The 17,785-nt window shown below is 35.8% G+C and overlaps 3 protein-coding genes, 1 long non-coding RNA gene and 2 pseudogenes across 7 annotated transcripts in view; 1 reads left to right on the forward strand and 5 right to left on the reverse strand.

Annotated features, from left to right (window-relative positions):
- Window positions 1-1,702: 1,702 nt before the first annotated feature.
- LOC148723451 (uncharacterized) lies at window positions 1,703-5,088 on the reverse strand (annotated as a pseudogene).
- Window positions 5,089-6,016: 928 nt separating this feature from the next.
- LOC148723452 (uncharacterized) lies at window positions 6,017-9,445 on the reverse strand. Its single transcript, XR_015991467.1, has 2 exons — window positions 9,306-9,445; window positions 6,017-8,807 (listed from the first exon to the last, which is right to left on the reverse strand). It is a non-coding gene; the product is annotated as an uncharacterized LOC148723452 (long non-coding RNA).
- Window positions 8,729-13,835, forward strand: LOC148723453 (uncharacterized). 3 transcript variants are annotated; one of them, XM_088732424.1, is made up of 13 exons: window positions 8,729-9,034; window positions 9,154-9,258; window positions 9,400-9,462; window positions 9,763-9,846; window positions 9,925-10,126; window positions 10,247-10,442; window positions 10,551-11,088; window positions 11,294-11,507; window positions 11,644-11,895; window positions 12,147-12,318; window positions 12,402-12,550; window positions 12,666-12,863; window positions 13,028-13,835. In XM_088732424.1, exons 1-13 carry the CDS (start codon window positions 8,729-8,731, stop codon window positions 13,159-13,161), a joined length of 2,613 nt encoding a protein of 870 aa, XP_088588550.1. In that variant the 3' UTR covers window positions 13,162-13,835. The 3 variants fall into 3 exon arrangements, with proteins under 3 accessions (XP_088588550.1, XP_088588552.1, XP_088588551.1); XM_088732426.1 differs by lacking the exon at window positions 11,644-11,895; XM_088732425.1 differs by lacking the exon at window positions 9,763-9,846.
- Window positions 12,493-14,924, reverse strand: LOC148723454 (uncharacterized). 2 transcript variants are annotated; one of them, XM_088732449.1, is made up of 4 exons: window positions 14,784-14,923; window positions 14,350-14,599; window positions 13,483-13,639; window positions 12,493-12,860 (listed from the first exon to the last, which is right to left on the reverse strand). In XM_088732449.1, the coding sequence occupies exons 2-4, from the start codon at window positions 14,508-14,510 to the stop codon at window positions 12,852-12,854; spliced, it is 327 nt and encodes a 108-aa protein (XP_088588575.1). In that variant the 5' UTR covers window positions 14,511-14,599; window positions 14,784-14,923; the 3' UTR covers window positions 12,493-12,851. The 2 variants fall into 2 exon arrangements, with proteins under 2 accessions (XP_088588575.1, XP_088588573.1); XM_088732447.1 differs by having other exon boundaries at window positions 14,350-14,924.
- A 221-nt stretch (window positions 14,925-15,145) lies between these two features.
- LOC148723456 (uncharacterized) lies at window positions 15,146-17,484 on the reverse strand (annotated as a pseudogene).
- The window catches only part of LOC148723455 (uncharacterized), a 66,192-nt gene continuing 63,552 nt past the window's right edge, over window positions 15,146-17,785 (reverse strand). The window contains exon 4 of the mRNA XM_088732446.1: window positions 15,146-15,584. The gene's annotated coding sequence lies outside the window, so the exon portion shown is untranslated. The remainder of the gene's footprint in view (window positions 15,585-17,785) is intronic.

A 17,785-nucleotide genomic window follows, 5' to 3' on the forward strand; every position in this document is an offset into this window, starting at 1 on the left:
CATTGACCACGATTTATCAATGAACACTTATGTTGACAGACTGTGCAAAAAAATTTCACAAAGAATTGGAATTTTGAATAAGATCAAACTTTGTTTACCATTTAACCAAAGACTTTTATTTTATAATAGTTTGATTAAGCCATTATTTGATTATGCCAATGTTGCATGGCAGTCACTTTGCTCTAATGAATCTCTTTTAAGAATACTTAGGCTACAAAAGAGAGCTGCTAGGGTTTTATTAGATGCTGAACCACGTAGTTCATCAGTTATGCTATTCGATCGTTTAAAGTGGATACCATTTTATAACTCTACTAAGATAGCTAAATGTTCAATACTATTTAAAAGGATTAATTATTGTGTACCTAATTATCTTAATGATAGCTTAAGATTATTAAGCTCAGTACATTCACGCAACACTAGATTTTGTAAATACAACTTTTTATTACCTAAGTTTAAAAGGGCTAGAGAAGGAGGGAAAACTTTTCTAGTTTCTGCCATAAAATTATGGAATCAGTTAAAGCCTGAATTAAAAAAGTCTAATACACTTAAGGCCTTTAAAGACAACGTATTTAAATATTATTATGATGACAAATCATGCTTAGCTCATTTTAATCGGTGAATTTTATTGATAGTAGTTTTATATATTCTTACTTGTTTATATTATCTTGTATTATATATTTTATCAATTAAATATTATTTGTGATTTTTTTTTTTCAATATATTAATGATTCTATTGTATTTGCATTTTTATATTTATTGTATTTAAGAGGACCACAAGTTTATTAGTGTTTGTGCACTATCACGTGCTATCCTCAATAAATAAAGTCTTATATATATATATATATATTTTCATATATAATACTAACTAATACGAAATACTGTAACTAACTGTACAATACGTACTCTGTTTTTGTGTGACATACAATTAAAGTCAAAATGGTGTTGTTGCACAAAACAAAGTTTAACGCAGGAAACATGGAGTTTGCAGAGTTCGCCTTATTTTAGTGTACAGTGTTGTGTTAAAAAAGCATGAAAATGTGAGTTGTCCTTTTAGGTCCAAGAACTTTTTGTGTTACTGAAAAATATAGTGAATTGACATGAAGCTTTTTCTTGCAGTGTTTCATGCCCCCTCTTATTGTCATTGTGCCTAAATCTCTGTAAAATTATGTGTGATTTACTTCTATTCTAACATATATTTTCACTAACTATAGATCAATTTCCGTTAAAGAACTAACACCATATTTACCAGCACTACTGCAACTGGAAAGTGGACTCCACACCAGTGGACTACTTTCCTCTATCAAGAAAAGTCCCAGTATTTGGGAGCCACTTTTCAAATGTAGTAACTCTTTTGAGATGACAGTGGATGAATTTCTTGATGATTGGAGGTAGAGTATAGCCTATTACAGCTGGAGAAAGACCTCAAGATTACAACCTATAAGTTCTTCTGTGATGTTGTGGAAAATCTTGAAAGAGGTAAGTTTAGGTTTTTTTTAATTTTTATCTGAGATTTCAAAGTATTTTGTTAGACATGTGACTATGTCACTCACTCACTACACTGTAACTAATAGTGAATTTAATGAAAAATAAATTTAATATACTGTATAGGATTACTTCTTTAGTTTATTTATTCTTTTATAAACTTCACCAAAATAAGCTGGCAGGATCAGCCTCACAGAGCCAGTGATCCAACAACAGCAACAACAACAACAACAACCACCTTTATTTATTCTAATTTCTAATGACTAATGACTATTTTAACAAATTGGACATGCCCACAGGTAGCTAGCTAATCTAGGTGGGTCATGTCTTAACTAAGAAAAAAAGTTGGTATACAAGTTTACAGAAATCAGGAAATTAATTAGAGAGAATAAGTATACAGGTTTACAGAAATCAGGAAGTTAAATAAAAAGAGTAGGTATGAAAACAAAGATACTACAAAAATACAAAAATAGTACAATTAAGGCTATACTTGCATTACTTCCATTAACAAGCCTCCTTAAATTACATGGTCATTATTATTATAATCATTAATATGATGAATATTTATATGTTTTCTGGTTCCATGTTTTCAGACTGAAAGTCTTTATTGGAAATTGGATTTAAAAAACAACTAGAAACATTCAGATTGTTTTAAAAATAAACAAACAAAATGGTGCTAAATAGCCTTTAGTACTTTTGAATCTAATTGGTCATTGTCTGCATTAATTATGATTTTATATACAGAATAAGTGTTTATGCAATAATAAGAAGATAAAAAGTTCCGTTTTTATTCAATCTGTAAAATTCCTAGCCATTGGCAGGTTGACATGAAATATTTCCAATTTTTTTTTTCTATGTATATTCTAGGCAATAGTTTGAAGCTGAAAGACCTCCTGAAACGGCTAACAGGATGCTGCCCTCCACCACCACTTGGCTTTCCAAAGAAGCTGAAGGTCCTATTTGTGCCTGGTTGTCACTGTTGTCCAACAGCTTCTACATGTGACACAACAATCAAACTGCCAATTCATAACAATACAGAATAAGAAATGCAAGAAATGCTGGAGTCTGCAGTGTTAGAATCATATGGCTTTGGAAGGCTTTAACTCACTGTCTATTGTTAAGTACTTGAACTATATCCTTGTCATAAAAGTCAGTTAGCTTTACAACTTCAATGCATATCAACTGAATTTTCTGAAGTCCCTGTAGAAAGCCAGGTACACATTTATGGCAAATATAAAATTCTCACATCTATATATATATATTCTTTTGTAGTAGAATGTAATTCGTAGAGCGCACAGAACTGTGATTTCCAACAATTCACTCGTTAAATTGCCTGATGAGAGTGTATTGGAAATTGGATTTAAAAAACAACTAGAAACATTCAGATTGTTTTAAAAATAAACAAACAAAATGGTGCTAAATAGCCTTTAGTACTTTTGAATCTAATTGGTCATTGTCTGCATTAATTATGATTTTATATACAGAATAAGTGTTTATGCAATAATAAGAAGATAAAAAGTTCCGTTTTTATTCAATCTGTAAAATTCCTAGCCATTGGCAGGTTGACATGAAATATTTCCAATTTTTTTTTTCTATGTATATTCTAGGCAATAGTTTGAAGCTGAAAGACCTCCTGAAACGGCTAATAGGATGCTGCCCTCCACCACCACTTGGCTTTCCAAAGAAGCTGAAGGTCCTATTTGTGCCTGGTTGTCACTGTTGTCCAACAGCTTCTACATGTGACACAACAATCAAACTGCCAATTCATAACAATACAGAATAAGAAATGCAAGAAATGCTGGAGTCTGCAGTGTTAGAATCATATGGCTTTGGAAGGCTTTAACTCACTGTCTATTGTTAAGTACTTGAACTATATCCTTGTCATAAAAGTCAGTTAGCTTTACAACTTCAATGCATATCATTTTTCTATATGTTACAGTTTTACTTGTTTCACAAGTTGTATAATAAAAAAGATACATCATAGATGTTGTACTGGAATTTTATGTTTACCACTGAGGTACTTACGAATCAAATCTGCAAATTCTTAAAATTCTGAAATAAATCAAATGCATCTTCCTCATTTGTAGGCATCTTCCAATTATTTGTTTCAATGATATGTTCAAAGTAGTTGTGACATTCCTCCACTTCACTAGTGCCTTCATCACTGTCAATCCCACACTCACTCTCCATTTCCTTTAGTTTTTCTGTGAGTAATGGAACCACGCAGTCCATTAACCCTGAGTTTTCACATAAAAAGTACAAAATATCAGGTACACCTGCAACTGTATCATGTCTTGATTTTCTAATGTAATGTGTATTCCCAGTGGTCTTTTACATTATCAAGTTCCTTTTCTAGAATCTTTGAGAAACAAAACATAGGCATTCCATGTCAAATGTGTTTCCACGTTCAAGTATTCCCGACTGAACCATATCTTTGAAAAAGTCTATCCACCAACTTGATCGATTCCTTCAGAAAAAGGACCACCATCCCTCTATTCTCTGATTTGATGGTGAAGAACCATATTGATGAGATTTCTCTCCAGCAAATTCATCAATACCATCTGTTCTGAAATAGCATTGCATTCCAGCAATAACACCATTTTCTGTTCTGCAATCTGACCTCGCAACTCTAGGGCAACCTTGCAAAGTTTCAACAGCATCAAGATACAGCATGGCAGTAACCTTTGGAATATTGTTAGATCAAACCAGTTCAAGCCATATTATTCTCCTGCTGTAGCCACAAATAGCACCATGTACAGGGAAGCCATAGGGTTTAAGCTTATCACAACCTACAAACAGAATTTCAAACAAGCTCAATATTAGCAAAAGAAAAAAAAGAAGTGGAGTAAATCAAATGGTACTAATAACAATATTTCTTATTTATATGCTATATAATGCTATTATTATTTAATGCTGGTATGCAATTTTATGATCACATGCGTGTGACAACACAATACTGATAATAAACAAATTATGATTTATTAACTGCAAAACACTGTGTGAGTTTGGTCAAATTAAGGCTAAAATCAATATATTCCCATACCCTCCAGTATTGACCTTAGCCATGCATTGCCAGTTGTCTGTGGTGCTTCCTCTCCTTTCTTTAGCTAACTTCAGGCCACCAGCAAACACAGGCTAAATGGGCATTATTATAAGGGTACAAACCTTTCACTATCACCCTCACCTTGAATATCTCGCAATACAGGTTAAGAGATCATTTTCACCATTTTTGACGAGCATCCCTGCCAGTTTCTATCCAAAGTGCACCCTAGTTACCTGTGTAAGTAAGAAATTTTATATAATGACTTAGTACTCACCATCGATATGCCATCAATAATTAGGTCCTCTTGATATATAATTTCTTCTCTTTAGACGTTTTCTTGCCCTTTCTTCAACTCCAGCAGGGTCAATTTCTTTCATAATTTTACTTACCACAGCACATGACACATGCATATGATGTCTCAATTGAAGAGCGTGCCAGATATATCTATAGCCAGCTAACTCTACAGCTCCTTGCATCTCACGCCTGATGGTTTCTCTAACTATGTCTTTATCGATTTCATTTGAATATATATCAACACAGTTGAAATGGTAAATTGGCCACCATTACGGTTATAAAAGCTGATGTTTTGAGCGTTAGCCCTTCGTCGGAGCAAATAGACAAGTTGTGGGTTGTGTGTGCTTTTAAAGGTGCTATATCGATTTCGTTTCCTCTTCTCTTTAGACTCATTTCATGTAGCTTTCGTTTGAGTGTTCTTACATGTATATCTATGCCGTGAAACTCAGAAAGTAAATCATTGCTTGGTAACAATAACCTTGATGAAAGTATAACTCGAGAAGACTGTAAACATCTTAAGAACCTTGAGGTAGTTTCTCACCACAAACAAAGCAATACTTCGCATCGTATGGATGGTTTTCTTCCTGACAAAACATACAAAACATTATCCACAAATAGTAAAACACCGTATTATGGAGTTTTGGGGTGAAGCCAATATTTTCAACCCGAACAATTTGCATACATGAAAGGTCGCTCTACGGTTACACAGCTGTTATTCTGTTTTAACAAATGGGAAAAATCTCATAACAAGAGAAATCCTACAGATGTAATTCTGTTAGACTTCTCCAAAGCGTTTGACAGTGTTCCACATAAATGTCTGCTTCATAAATTAGAAAGACACGGTATTGACGGCCCTCTTCTCAATTGGTTTCAAAGCTTTTTAATTGGTCGGTTGCAACGTGTTGTTTTGCATGGCAGCTATTCGTCATGGACTCAGGCAAAATCTGGCGTACCTCAGAGAACAATTTTAGGGCCCATCTTGTTCATAATGTACGTTAACGATATATCAACTGGAGTTCCTTCCACTGTGAAATTGTACGCAGACAACACTAAACTCCATAGGGAGATAGAGAACATTCCTGAGGATATGCATGTGCTACAATCTGACTTGTTTTGACTCACTCAATGGTGTAAAACCTGGCAGTTGAAATTTAATCCCGATAAATGTGAAACAATGAGAATAACGCACAAACAAGATAAGTCGAAACTCTGAAACTCTTTATTTGCACTATTTCATGAGGTTACTACAGATTATAAATGTCAGAATATATAAGAAACAGTAAATTACATCAATAATCAAAAATAAAATGTGCACAGTGACCAAAGTAGCATAGCTTTCGAGTTGGCCACTGTCACGTATAATTAACTGGTGTATCTTAACATTTAAACAAGACTTACTTTACTTTAATTCTATATTTACACTAACCAAGGTACTTATACACAATTAATATTATAAACAAAGAGAATAGAGAAATGAGTAAATAAGTAAATAATTAAATAAAAATTTAATTAAGTTAAAAGGAGAATTTTTTTATAATGAATCAAAAGAACAAAGACTAAGAACAAAGAAACTAAAGTAAACTAAATCAATGCATTCTAAGAAGCAGATTGTGAAGTTAGCAGATATAGCTTGAATTGTTTGGAGAAGAGATAACAATTTTTTAGATGCAGTGGAACAGTCTCCCATATTTTCGATGCAATGAAAGTAAAAGTAGAAGCTCCATAATTATTATGTATTAGAGGCCTACGGAAGTTAAGGTTAGAAACAAATTTAGTGAAATGGTTATGGAAGTCAGAAGCCAGAGGTAGAGTTCTATAAACAATTGCTGGGATGCCTGTTGGATTGTTAATAATTTTATGTGCAAAGAGTGCTACTTTTAGTTTGAAAATATTATCAATTGTAAGACATAGCATTCTCTCTACTGTGTGCAAAAAAAAATTGAACGAATGCATTTCTTTTGCTTAGTTCTGATTTTATCTATTCTAGTTTTGCAAGCACTTCCCCAACTAGTGATAGCATAGGTCAAATAGGGATAGATGAAAGAGTAATACAATTCTTTCAGAGTATGCAGATTTATATAGTGTCTCAATTTAGTAATAATTCCAATATTTTTTGCTAATTTATTGTTAACGTGTTTAATCTGAGGTCCCCAGTGTAAGTGTTGATCAATAGAGACACCCAGGTATTTTATTTGGCTTCGGATCTTAATGTTATTTACATTTATACTTCCACTTAAATCTTGAGGATGAGACTAGGATGTCATTTGCCTTTGAAGAGTTTATAGATAATTTGTTTGTAGCACAGTACTTAGCTACTCGTTTAAATTCTTCATTCATGACAGACTCTAGGTTATGCAGATTATTACTTGTATAGAAGATATTAGTGTCATCAGCAAAGATTCAGAAGGACAGTTTCCTTGAGCAGTTTGGTAAGTCATTACTATAGAGCAAAAATAACAATGGTCTCAAAGTTGATCCTTGAGGTATACCACAACTAATGGTCTTACTACTAGATATAGTGTCCCCAATTTTGACAACCTGATTTGGATTGTACAAGTAACTTTCAAACCATCTGAGAAGATCACCACATATACCATAGCTATAAAGTTTCAGTAACAGAATATCATGGGTTAATTGTGTCAAATGCCTTTGAAAAGTCAAGAAAAATACCACAGGTAACCAATTTTTTATCCATAGCCTTCTTAAGTAAGTCAGTAATTTCTAAGATAGCTTGCTCAGTTGAGTAGCCCTTCCTAAATCTGCAAAGGCTCTTATTGGTTATTTGTCAAAAAAAAATAAGCTGGGAAAATTGAATAAACTCGTGTAAGTTGATACAGTCCAGGGTGACACTAATTTTGAAATGCTTACCTGAGATGGCTAATCTACTAGCAATAAAACACTCCTGGAAATAGATATTTAGTAAATATCTTATTCCAGGAATCAAAAATGCAGTTCTTTAGCACTGTGGATTACTGACGACCAAAGGCACAAATTTTACAATCTTTTGCTTATGGGTTTGGAGAAAGTGCTATTGGTTGACTTCAGGTTGACATGATTTTGTTGTGATAACCACTATTTTAAGGGGCTTCCTACTCAGCAGTGGTAAAAAGCCCAAGACTAATTTTTACATCCCATTTTAGATCAGCATTTATTCTCTTGAGAATATCAATTCCAAGTTATTCAATCTTTTACCAGGTACAAAAATGTCCCTTAAAAAAAACATGATAAATTACAAATTTTTTAAAGTGAATTTTAGTTAACTTCATCAGCTTACTATGACCTCTAACTATTATTCGCTGGGATAAGATTGAAGTCAAGTTACTTGGAAAGACTTCAACAGCAATGTTGAAAGCACAAAATGGTTCTTTCTATGATGCGAATTGAAAAGGGCAAATTTTAAGGGAAGATACCAATCACATATTTTTTTGGCTTGTGACGGTTGTTTAATTTATGGAGGCTTAAAGAGATATCACTAGCAAGAGATTTTATCATGTTTCTTAAGGCTACTAAAGGGTATCTTCAGAGAAAATATGAAGAATTTTGATTTCTCAAGATGTGTGATGAATTTCCATTTTTGCTCAGTGTTAGTGGACATTCTCTCTTAACTTTTTGCTTTAAAGTGCCCCTGAGATCAAAATTTTCGTACTTCAGCTTTTTACATTTTCGCGTTCAGTATGTTCTCCTTACCTACCCTGTTAAATTTCAAACTAGTCCGAGGACCAGAAGTGTCTTTTTTTAGGCCGTTAAATGCGAGATTTTGCGTCCGCCATTATTTGACCATGTCCCGGAAGTTGATCGCAGTATTCAGAGGAAGTGACGTCAAACGCTCAACTCGAAAATCTCACATGGCTAGTTGTGAAACAAACATAACACAGTGATCTTTTCCATTCTTACTACAACATCCAAAAAATGACGGGGCACCGATGCGTAGTTCAAGGCTGTAGTAATTGTGCAGACCATGCTAGTGGAATTTCTCTCCATCAGAGCCCTGTGAATAGATCAGAACGGGAAAAATGGATGCGATTCGTGCGAACCCGCCGGGCAAATTTCAATCCCACAGGTAGATTTGTAATATGTTCTGAACACTTCTCAGAAGACTGTTTTGAGAGATCCATGCACTTGGACGGCTCTAGGCGAAGAATTCTGCCGGGTTCGGTGCCTACTGTGCGAAAAAAGGGATTAGAAAAGCCGCTCTCAGCTCGATCAAGACGAAATGTAAGTCCGTGTCTCTTGTCACCTTTACATACGTGCTGACCTTTTATATGTGGTTCGAAGTTCATTCACCTCCAAAAATATTCCTTACCATTTCATGGAAATGCTTTATTTTCTTTTAGGTGCTTAGAGACATTAATAGATCTGACAACGCATCGTCTCTTGCTTCGCAAGAGGATGTAGAAATACGCAACGAATCGGCTGCACTCGTTGTGGACCTAAGTCAGGTATTGTACTAAATAATCGAAAAAATTGTAATTAGTAATTATCTTACACCGATCCAAATTTTCGCCCAAATGATGGTAATATCGAGCCACATTTTATTCACTTCTTTCTTCTTTTCTTGCATTGTTCCGATGAACTTTTAGGTTGACGATGATCCAACCCAAACCACGTCAACTGAATTTTCTGAAGTCCCTGTAGAAAGCCAGGTACACATTTATGGCAAATATAAAATTCTCACATCTATATATATATATTCTTTTGTAGTAGAATGTAATTCGTAGAGCGCACAGAACTGTGATTTCCAACAATTCACTCGTTAAATTGCCTGATGAGAGTGGTCCAGTACAATACGAAACATTTCTGTAGCAATAAACGGTGATTACTCAAGAAACCTAATATATATATATATATATCCTACACTTAAGAATCGTACAACATATTTCGCCAATTTCTTTGCATTCTGAAGTTAAACTATTTCAAATAACTTAACTTAACTTTTATAACAGAGCATAAACCTAGAGTCTGACCCACGTACAGATACTCCAATACCATCTTTTTCTGAGGAACTTAGAGGATCTTTGTTTCAAGAGGCAAGTGAGATGTTGAATTCCAGTAAATATAAGTGAATGTTTCATTCAAGACTTTAGTATCAATGTCTTGTATTTTAGACTACTGATGGAATGGTACAAACCTGCATGAAATGTGAGGATTTAAGAAAGGAAAAGAGGAAACTTCTCAGGCAACTGAGAAGTGCAGAATCAAAATTGAATGATTATAAGCAGAAGATGACAAGTAACCAAACAGAATGGGTGAAAACACTTCAAGACATTAATAACTCACCAATGAAAGAAAAATTTCACAATAATAGTGGTAAGCTGTAGTACATATTTACCACTTCATAGTTCTTGTTTCACATAACTGTAACCTATTTTTATGCTTCATTTGTGGAACTCTCTGTTCATAGTCAGTTTATTACTAATATGTGTGTAGGTGCCGATACTTCACTATTAAGTGGTGACACAGATGGAAATGAGTCTGAACTGGATTGCAAAATGAATTTTGCGCTCATCGAAGAGGAAGCTACTGAAAAGTGGGATGATAATGATCCCACATGGGCACCTGAAGAAATAGATGACATTTATAATAAAGCAGGAGATGATGATGCTGACGATTCTAAGAAACCTAGGTAAGGTATTCAACATTGCTTAAGTACAAAACCTAAACCTACAACATGTTACCAATCACTGAGCAGGTAAACAATTTGGGTTTAATTTTATTTTTTTGTCATTTCCAGGCTGAAGTGTGAGGGCAAAAGCTGTCAAGAGGAACCCAAGGGAATAGTCTTTCTCTCTAAACTTCTCCTGTTATTTCAGCATTGTCATTTGTGCTTTGCTCCTGAGCCAGAGCTTAATGTTAGCCAGACGGGAACAATGTTGTCATTTACTTCCAAGTGTAGAAGTTGCAGTGGTACCTTTTCCTGGAACAGCCAACCCTTCCTGATTGGAAAATTTCCAGCAGGAAACATACTTCTTAGCTTTGCTATCATCTGTGCTGGAGCATCAGTGGGCAAAGTTTTACTTGTTTTCAAACACATGGGACTGCTATGCTACAGTGAGGCCACCTATTATTACCATCAACGGCACCTCCTGTTCCCCACAATTATGAAATTTTGGCATTCCTATCAGGAGAAAGTCATAACTTCACTGAATGGGAAAGAAGTTGTGCTAGCTGGTGATGGCAGGCATGACAGCATGGGCCACTCAGCAAAATATGGAACCTACACCATATTCTGCTGCACTGTCGGCCTCATTATTCACATTGTGCTTGTCCAGGTAAATTTCAACAAAACTTGAGTAACTATGCAGTTAAATAACTACAAATTGTGGTGCTCAACAACACAAGCTAAAATATAAGGTGTCTAACAGAGCAATCTGTGTATTCTTCACCTCTTTGCAGTATAGTCTCATTAGTGAGTTTGCTCCAATAGCATGATTCTGTCATATTTTTTACAATGATCCCAAATTAATGGTTTTGCAGGCCAATGAAGCAGGCAGCAGTTCTAACATGGAGTTTTTTGCACATCAAAAAGCCTTTGCTTTCTTGCTTGCAACTGGAATGATAATTAAGTCCTTCATTTCTGACCGCCACCAGTCTATTGCAAAGTGGATGAGGCAGGATTGCCCCAAGAAATGCCAGGAATTAGGAAAGCCTCTCATTGACCACTTCTTCGACCTATGGCACATTGGCAAAAGTAAGCTTGCTTTCATGTTTGTGTATATAATTTTCCTTGGCACTGATATGCATCATGCCTTTGGTCGAATGTTGCTAAATGATGCTACTGACGAGTCTAAATGTCCTGTTTTTCATCCTTTGGTTTTCTCTGCAAGAGATTCAAAAGATTTTGACAAAGATCAGTAAGGAGAAAGGCTGTGAAGTAATTGCAAGGTGGAAACAGGCATGTGTGAGGCACTTTTATTGGTCAGTTACCTCAACAGAACCAAAGCTGGGAGAAGTCATACTTGCCAAGTTCAAAACCTTTCTCTATCACATCATCAACCATCACAAGGATCTACCAAACCAGTTATTTAACAAATGTGCCCATGGTGTAATAAACACACAAAAAGTTTGGTTGACAAAAGGTATTTGAAATCTGTTACTGTTATTGTTACTGTTCACCGCATTAAATGAGCATTGCATTGCATTAAATGAGCATTGCATTTTGACATACTTATTGTTAATAATGCAAGTTTAAATTGTTATTTTAAGAGAGCAGTGTTGTGATAATCTTTCACTGAGGTTTGGCAGGATGCAAAGTAAGTCCTTACAGACAAATAGCAAAGGTAACTGAAAGAATGTCAGAGTTGCCATGCCTTTACCTCCTTTTTCTCAGGTTCTGTTGCTTACGAAAAGTTGGTAGAGGCTCTCACCCAAAATTCATTGTTGAAAGGGATCAAGCAGGCCTCTCCTGTTGCCCAAACTAGCTGTTTGGAGGGTTACCACTCTGTGGTAAACCAGTTTGCCCCAAAAATGCTGTCTTACTCCTATTCAGGGATGTTGTGCCGGTAAGTACCACTTAGTGGATATAAACTTGTGCAGTTGAAAGAAAATGCTGCAAATAGTGTTACCAATACGATTATTTTTACAGGACTGTTCTTGCAGCAATCCACTTCAACTATAACCTAAAAAGAGAAACCGAGGTTGACGAACATGGAAAATCTAGGCTTAAAGTCACATACCCTAAGTTCAAGCAGGGTGAGGCAACAGTCAGAGAAGTCAGAGTTGATCCAAATTATGGTGAGTTATCACCCTTCAATGAATTTGACCATAAATCCAATAGAGTTGGCACTTCAACTCGTACCACTGTTTATTTTAGTATAATAACACAGTCCACTGTTCAATCTTCTTTCAGAATATGTCTCTGAAATGTACAACATATTGACAACCACATCAAGGGAGACTTTGAAGAACATAAAGGACCAACTTGCAGAACAGGAGCCAGCAGCATTGCATTCCATGATGCTCCAGAAGGAGGAAAAGGAAGCTGCTAAAGCCAAATACAGTAGCCGAAAAGTGAAGGAAACTGCTCTATGTCCTCCTACATGTTCTGGTATGAATGTAATAGGATAATAATTATTACAAAGGTTTTTTTGTACTGGTTTTTTCTGATTCTAATAGTCAATATTTCCCCCCCAAAAAATTGTATTTCTCCACTTCTGGTTCTGACTTATTGATTTACATCCCCTAAGTCTGTTATCTACCCTCCCTTAACAGATGCTGAGCTTCAAGCAATGCAGCAAAATTCAACAGCTGTTAGAAGACAGAGAAGAACACCAATGTGTAGGACTTGTGGAAAGCCAAGGAGGGGACATACTAAGGGACAGTGTAGCAGCCAAAATGGCCCATAGAGTTATAGATTAAAATTGGAGAAAAAAATTGCACCTTGCTCACTCCATGTGTTACTTTTTAGCGGAACATTGACGAGAAACACCAAATTTGACAAAAGAAAGGGTCGTTTTGTCAGTTCAGGCAGAAACGTTCTGTGAAAACTTTTCTGGACATAATGTTCGGGAGTGTACTGCTCTTTATTATGAGCAACTTGTATTGTGAAAAAAATTAACCTGACAAACATCCGAGCTGCTTCTCTCTGATAGAGGAAGAATATTATTTAATTTCCAGAATGTCAAAGCATAAAAAATTATTTCACAACTATAACTATCAAATTATACATCTTCCTCGTATCCCTTGTATTCTGATTTCTCAGCCATAGGAAATGTCTTTCTTATTCTATTGTAAACACAACAGGGCAGAGGCAGACGGTTTGATGCCCCAACATATTCCCACACCAGTCTGACAAACTGTCGGTATGCCACAGCACGGAGGAATCTGCAGGAAGAAAATATTTCAACTGATTAATCTGAAGAATTGGCAGAAAGATTATTGAAAATGCAACATTTTCGTAGTCTACAAGGAGTATAGTGAGGAATCTTAAAAATAAAATACTCATCAGAAATTACAAATCTACCACCAGGTGAAAAGAAATGAGGTAGATGTTGAAACAAATGGGCTTATTTTTATGTGACTTTTCAAAAGGAGTTTCAATTATCTTATAACATCTGAACTTCTTGTTTGGGCATTATTACGGTGGCCCATATCTGCAAACACAACACAATATTTTTGAAACACAAGTCAATTTTGTGAAACACAACATAAAATTATCGAAACACAACACAAAATTATCGAAACACAACACAAAATTAGCGAAACACAACACAAAAGTAGCGAAACACAACACAAAATTCACGAAACACAACACAAAATTATCGAAATCAACTTTGTGTTGTGTTTGGCTAATTTTGTGTTGTGTTTGGCTAATTTTGTGTTGTGTTTGGCTAATTTTGTGTTGTGTTTCGCTAATTTTGTGTTGTGTTTCGATAATTTTGTGTTGTGTTTCGATAATTTTGTGTTGTGTTTCACAAAATTGACTTGTGTTTCAAAAATATTGTGTTGTGTTGCAAGAATTGTTTGTTGTGTTTGCAGATATGGGCCACCGTACATTATAGATGGAAATCATAAATTCTATCGCGTGAACTTACTCGTTTTCTGCTCTGTCTTCCCAAGCATTCATAGCGGTGTATGATTTGTTCTCCCTCGTTTTCAGACCAATTCCGGCAATTTGAAGCACCCATTTGTTCAGGCAAACGTCTGCGAAACCGGGATGCAATAAAATACAATCGTCCATCTCTAGCTCCTCCATTTTTTTCAACGCACCGATTGACCTCTTTGCAGCATCTGCATTCTTCGTGTTTAACCACAAATTCTAGTGAACAGTTGGAACATTGGCACCTGGTAACGAAAATATTTTTCAATCCACAAATTTTGGTCACACTTTATGAAACATCCACTTCAAAGAGAAGTTACTCACTGAGTAAGTCAACAATACTCGCGTCACTAAAAGCTACATGTAGAGATGCGGTAGTTCAGTAACGCAACCATGAAATGAGCAGATGTTAAAAGGAGAGTAACAAACCAATTCACGACGGCATCTTCGCCAGAAAATCTACTCCACAGAGTTTCTTCCTCCTCTTCTTCCTGCGCTACTAGCTCCGCGTACTCGGCCGCTTCTTCTTCGGTGGCAATCGGCTCGATGCTTTGGTCGTATGGCAAAAATTCATCGTTTGCCGACGCAAAACTATCCTCAGAAGCTTCAGATAGTTGCCGGGACAATTCCTCATCAGAGAAAGATTCCATTTACGAACTACAACTAAACAGTCCTTAAAAACGCAATAGACGTACTTCTCTGGGCAGCGCACAAAGAGAGTTGTAGGAGAGCGATGCGACAAGTGATGCGTGGTTTGTTGAGCGTTTGACGTCATGATGACAATTTATGCATTTCGCTTCCGGAACATGTTTTCAACAATGGCGGACGAAATTTTGACGACTTTGAAGCGGTAAAAATTGGTAATCGAAGGTTTGTTTCGCGTTTTTAATGGCATAAAACGTTTTAACTTGACTCAATTGAACATTCTGTAAACAAAAAAGCCCAAAATAAAATGTTCAATTTTCGTCTCAGGCGCACTTTAAATAAATAAAGCTTGAAAGTAGAAAACTGAAGTTGGCATGGGATCAACAACATACAAAAAGTTGTTACTTACATGAAGTTAATAAAAAAAGTTCAAGTCATGTTGTCTGCAATGGGCAGCATTGGAAGAAGAAAGTTTCCTTGAAGAGTTCTAAAGTCTTTTAAGTCGTCCAATAGCACGTTCTACGTGAATCCAAACACTCGCAATGGCACGGTTAGATTTTACTGCCTTTTTGGAAAGTTGTTTTCCTAAGTAAAAAGAGAGATTTCATATTAGGAAATGCCAACTTGAGAAGCTACTGATAGTGAAGAACTTGCTGCTTTTTCGGTCAAAGCTATTTATGAACACCTATGTTATAAATATCAAAGCACCTAGAAAAGAGATTAAGTATGATGGGAACTACAGCCTTTTCAAACAAATTTTTGAGGTAGAGTTAAAGTAATGGTTTACACATGTATCTCCCTGATGAGAGGCTTGACTCTACCATGAATAAAAATTACTGATAACTATTTATACTGTTGTTAAGTAACTTCAACTTCATTGTTACTACCAATTAAATATTGTTATGCTGCTATATCTGATTTTTTTTATTTTGTTTAAGGAGACCATGTGTTTGCTTGTTGCATACAAATGATTTTCCCATTCCTTCCCTCTGAAACTCCATTTATCTAACTCAAACAGGCTTGAAGGGTAAGTTACCTTTACAAAGTGGTGGGATATTAAGTGCTACTTTCTTTCTTGTAAGCAGATTCCTGATGTTGAACCCCTTGTCTGCCATAACAGAATCCCCTTCTTCAAGTTTGTCCAATAGACCACCTTTTACTGTTATGTATCTGTCACTGACATTTTCAGTCCATAGTTTAGAGACGAAGGTGAAATAACCTGTTGGTGAGATTCCCACAAGTGCTTTCATAGTGTTGTGCCGTTTATAGTTACTCCAGGTGGCCCTCTAGGGGATGTTGGCTTTTGTAAAAATATCTCTGTACAGTCTACTATTATTCTTGTGCTTGGAAACTTACAAAAAGACTTTGGTAAAGTTTTCTTAATGTCTTCCTTACAAGGCCATTTTAGGAGAATGTCATGAAAAACTGTAGACAGAAAACAAACCCAAGTTATGAAAACTTTGCTAACTGATCCCTCTGAGACTCCAAATATATCTGAGATGTCTACTTAAAAGACCAAGTGTGAGTCTCACCAAAGTTAAGATAAACTCTTCCATAATGGTCAATAGTCTTTGCTTTCCAGGCTTTTTTTTTATTTGAATCCTTTTGATACCTAACATCTTTTTCTTTGTTTTTGTCCCAATACTCAAGTTTTCTGCAAACGGCTTCAGCAAATTAAATATCATTTATAGGCAAGCCAGGCTAGGTATCCCGGTGTAAAATTTGAGAGACCGGTCATTTTTTAAAACATCACCCACAAAGAGCTCTCTTTTCAGCTGTTTGTTGTTTGCTAACTTTGCTTTAAGTCTTGCATGTTCTTCCTTCAAAGCATCAATTTCATTGGTTATGTTAGATTTAAAACACCCTCTGTTTTTACGACATATTCTAATAATAATCGTTAGTTCTAGTTTCGATGAAGCGTGCTAAAATTTGCTGCGTATTAGTTAGGAATTCGCAGATTCGTGCGTGTACTATAGGCTAAGTTCGTGCGTAGGAAATGAGCTAACACTTCCATATGGTGTACATTACAAGTTTTAAGTAACATCCTGTGCACAGTCACACATGCACTCATTATAAAAGGCGACTTAAGATAGCGTGCGAGAGAGTCATTCCGCAACCGCTACGATCAGAGGATCAATCTGCTACAAGCTACCTTTTGAGCTATACTTTCTGCTGTGCGAGTCGTCACCAAAGTAAGTTTCTCCTTTTTTTTGGTACTCGAATTATTATTGTCAAATGACTAGTCTTTTAATGTTGAAATGTTGTCATGCTGCGAAACCAATATGTCTATAAGTCTTCCTAAATTTTGTTTGTAACACGACTACGTAGCTGACGTTGTATCTTAGCCTTTTGTATGTAATTATCGTTTCAGTTCGAACCTACACGACTCTATTCGACACTAAACTACCCTATATTTCTACTCTACTTCGTTTTATTCTCCGCGACCACGAACTTTGCTACCGTGACTTTCACGATCTGTCATCATCGTCGCAACCAGTGTAATTCGTCTATCTTGAACTGTGATTAAACGTGTGTTAGTCATTCTACGAGTTGAGTTCGAATTGTCTATCGCCTTGCGCATTGCTACCCCTGTAATTGTTGAGTTTCTAAGTACGCGCAACCTTAGGATCTTGGCAATTATATTAGTTCGAATTTGAACGGCGAGCAAGCAACTACCTCGAAACGTGAGGAAAATTTCACAGCTACTTTGGAGGACATCACGCAAACGCAATTCGACACGGCTTCTGGAAGCGGTTACCGGATGCCAAATTGTTAACACGTCAATC

The sequence above is a fragment of the Stylophora pistillata genome, chromosome 9 (assembly GCF_964205215.1).
Source record: "Stylophora pistillata chromosome 9, jaStyPist1.2, whole genome shotgun sequence".
NCBI classification, from domain to species: Eukaryota; Metazoa; Cnidaria; class Anthozoa; order Scleractinia; family Pocilloporidae; genus Stylophora; species Stylophora pistillata.